This window comes from Ochotona curzoniae, unplaced genomic scaffold (assembly GCF_017591425.1).
Source record: "Ochotona curzoniae isolate NIBS_2020 unplaced genomic scaffold, NIBS_Ocur_1.0 scaffold_3208, whole genome shotgun sequence".
NCBI lineage: Eukaryota > Metazoa > Chordata > Mammalia > Lagomorpha > Ochotonidae > Ochotona > Ochotona curzoniae.
Window position 1 is genome coordinate 28,602,309 of NW_024467106.1, and position 2,484 is coordinate 28,604,792.

At 69.4% G+C, this 2,484-nt stretch overlaps 1 protein-coding gene across 1 annotated transcript; it reads right to left on the reverse strand.

Moving 5' to 3' along the window:
• Nucleotides 1-614: 614 nt before the first annotated feature.
• On the reverse strand, nt 615-1,748 carry FOXE1 (forkhead box E1). Its single transcript, XM_040963826.1, has one exon. The coding sequence runs from the start codon at nt 1,746-1,748 to the stop codon at nt 615-617; it is 1,134 nt and encodes a 377-aa protein (XP_040819760.1).
• Nucleotides 1,749-2,484: the final 736 nt, after the last annotated feature.

The following is a 2,484-nucleotide window of genomic DNA, read 5'->3' on the forward strand; positions in this document are numbered from 1 at the left end:
CCCTGCAGCTCTCTCGTGTACTGGACAGGGGGGTTGAGGGGGGTTCTGAGTCAGAGCTAAGTCTGTGAGTTGGGGCAGTGGTAGGAGCCCAAGTCAACCGGATATACTGCATCCATTAAAAAATAATAATAAGGGCCATTGCCTTTGCACATTTGTCCTCATTTGAGAAAAGAACTGTAGGAGCCTTTTATTGCAGTAAGGTTAGTCAAAGGCGCACCAGGGGGCCGAAGTGTCAAAAGGCTTGTTTCCAGGAACGCCGGGAGGTGGGAAGCCACACAATTTCCACGATCTGGAGCCCGGCGCTGCTGTAGAGGCTGCACGCTTCCCTTCTATCGCAGAGGCAAAAGGCTGGTCTTACACGGCTTCGTCCCATCGAGGGTTCCTCGGGCTGTTCCCCCCCGCTGGAGGCTGGAGCCGCCTCTCCTCACGTCCCGCTGAACAAAGCAACCCGGCTGTGGAAGTGCGGTGCGCCCAGGAGCGGTGCCTTTCTGGCTCCTGCCCTACGGTCAGTGTCCAGTTCGGGTCCTTGCTCCAGTCCCGGCCTCATACGGGCCTCTGGGAAAGTGAGTTCATGATTGTGAGGTATCTATGAGCTCAGGTCTCTCACTCTTGGTTCACATCGCCGACACAAACCGATCCACCCCACCTGGATAGGCCGCTGCATGGCGGGCGTGATAGGCGCCTCCACTGCCGCCACCAAGCTGCCCCCCATGATTGTAGCAGGGCCCCAGTGCTCCGAACTGGCCAGGTGAGGAGCGCCCATAGAAGTCCACTGCGGTCTCCACGGCCCCGCTGCTGCCACCCGTGGGGGGCGAAGCGGGTCCCGCCAGGCGGCCAGCCGCGGGGAAGAGCGCACTGCCTGCTCCCTGCGGGTACGCGCCTTCGGGGCCAGTGTAGGCGGCCGCATAGGCCGAGGGGTTGGCGGGCCGGATCCCGGAACAGCCAGCAGCCTGGTAGCTGGTGGTAGTAGCCGACGGGGTGCCGGCAGAGGCAAAGGCGCAGGAGCCCCCTGGCCCCGACGGCGGCGTCGGGCCCAGATCTGGGCTGAGCGGTCGCTCGGGAACTAGGCCAAAGACGCGGCACTGGCCCGGCGACGCGGCCGGATAGTAGACCGGGGGCGGCGCGGCGAGCGATGGCGGCGCGTAGCCAGCATAGACGGCGCCCGGGTAGGGCGGGCGCGCGGCGGGCACGGCGCCCGGGAAGATGGCCGCAGCGGCGGCTGCAGCGGCAGCGGCGGCGGCGGCGGCCGCGTCGTGCATGTAGGCCGGGTAGGTGGACAGGTCGGAGCGCTTGAAGCGCTTGCGGCGGCGCAGGAAGCTGCCGCTCTCGAACATGTCCTCGGCGTTGGGGTCGAGCGCCCAGTAGTTGCCTTTGCCGGGGCGGCCGGCCTCGCGCGGAATCTTGAGGAAGCAGTCGTTGAGCGTGAGATTGTGGCGGATGCTGTTCTGCCACTTTTTGGGGTTGTCGCGGTAGAAGGGGAAGCGCTCGGTGATGAACTTGTAGATGCCGCCGAGTGTGAGGCGGCGCTCGGGCGCGTGCGCGATGGCCATGGCGATGAGCGCGATGTAACTGTAGGGCGGCTTCCCGCGCTGCAGAGGGCGCTTGCGCCGCCGCCCGCCTGCGCCACGGCCGGCCGCCTCGGCAGGGACCCCGGCCCCGGCCCCGGGCCCCGCTTCGGCGCGCTCTTCCTTCACGGCCGTCAGCGCCTCAGGCTGGGGCGGCGGCGGCGGCCCGCTCTCGGCCGTCATGGCGCAGCCGTTCCGCACCCCGGCCGCAGCTGTCGAGGGCCGAGCCGGGGGCGCGGCAGGCCGTGTCTGAGGGACGCTAGCTTCGGTCGGCGGAGAGTTCCCTCTGGGGGAGCGGGAGACGCGGTGCGGGCCGAGGTTCGGCAGTGTTCCACTGCGCCCAACCCGAGACGGGCGCAGCTCGTGTTCTCGGCGCTCGAGGCCCGGCGACGACGACGGCGGCGACGGCGTTGGAAGCGGGACGGGGCTCCCGGCGCAGGCTGGTAAGGTCCTGGGCGGCTGCTCGCGCGCCGAGTCCCGGGGTCGGAAGCTGGCCTCGGGTCCCGCCGGGGAGCTGGCGAGGCGGAGCGTGCAGGGTCCCCGAAGGCCTGGCTGGAGGGCAGTCAGTGCAGGCGTCGGGGCCGCACCTCCGTGGCCGAGGCGGGGCTGAGCTACTGCGCGGCTCTGCGCGGGACGGCGAGCTTTAGGCGCGGGGGGGAAAACCTGCGGGCGAGGCGCCCCGCTGCACTCACACCGCCGGGCCAGCTCCTCCCTCCGCAGGATTCTTCTCCTTAAAGGCGCCAGGACGCGCGAGGCGGGGCCGCTTCCCCGCCCGCCCCCGGGCGCACCTCCGCAGGTGGGAGCGCGGCGGGCACCCCCACCGCGTCAGAGAGGAGGAGGAGATGGGTGCTTGGCGATCCCCCACCCCCACTCCACTGCGGACCGGCCCCCTCCGTTCGCAGACGGGGGGAGACCGAGG

Excerpts from the sequence above, each read along its gene's own strand:
- FOXE1 (XM_040963826.1), bottom strand. The coding sequence starts at position 1,748 with ATGACGGCCGAGAGCGGGCCGCCGCCGCCGCCCCAGCCTGAGGCGCTG.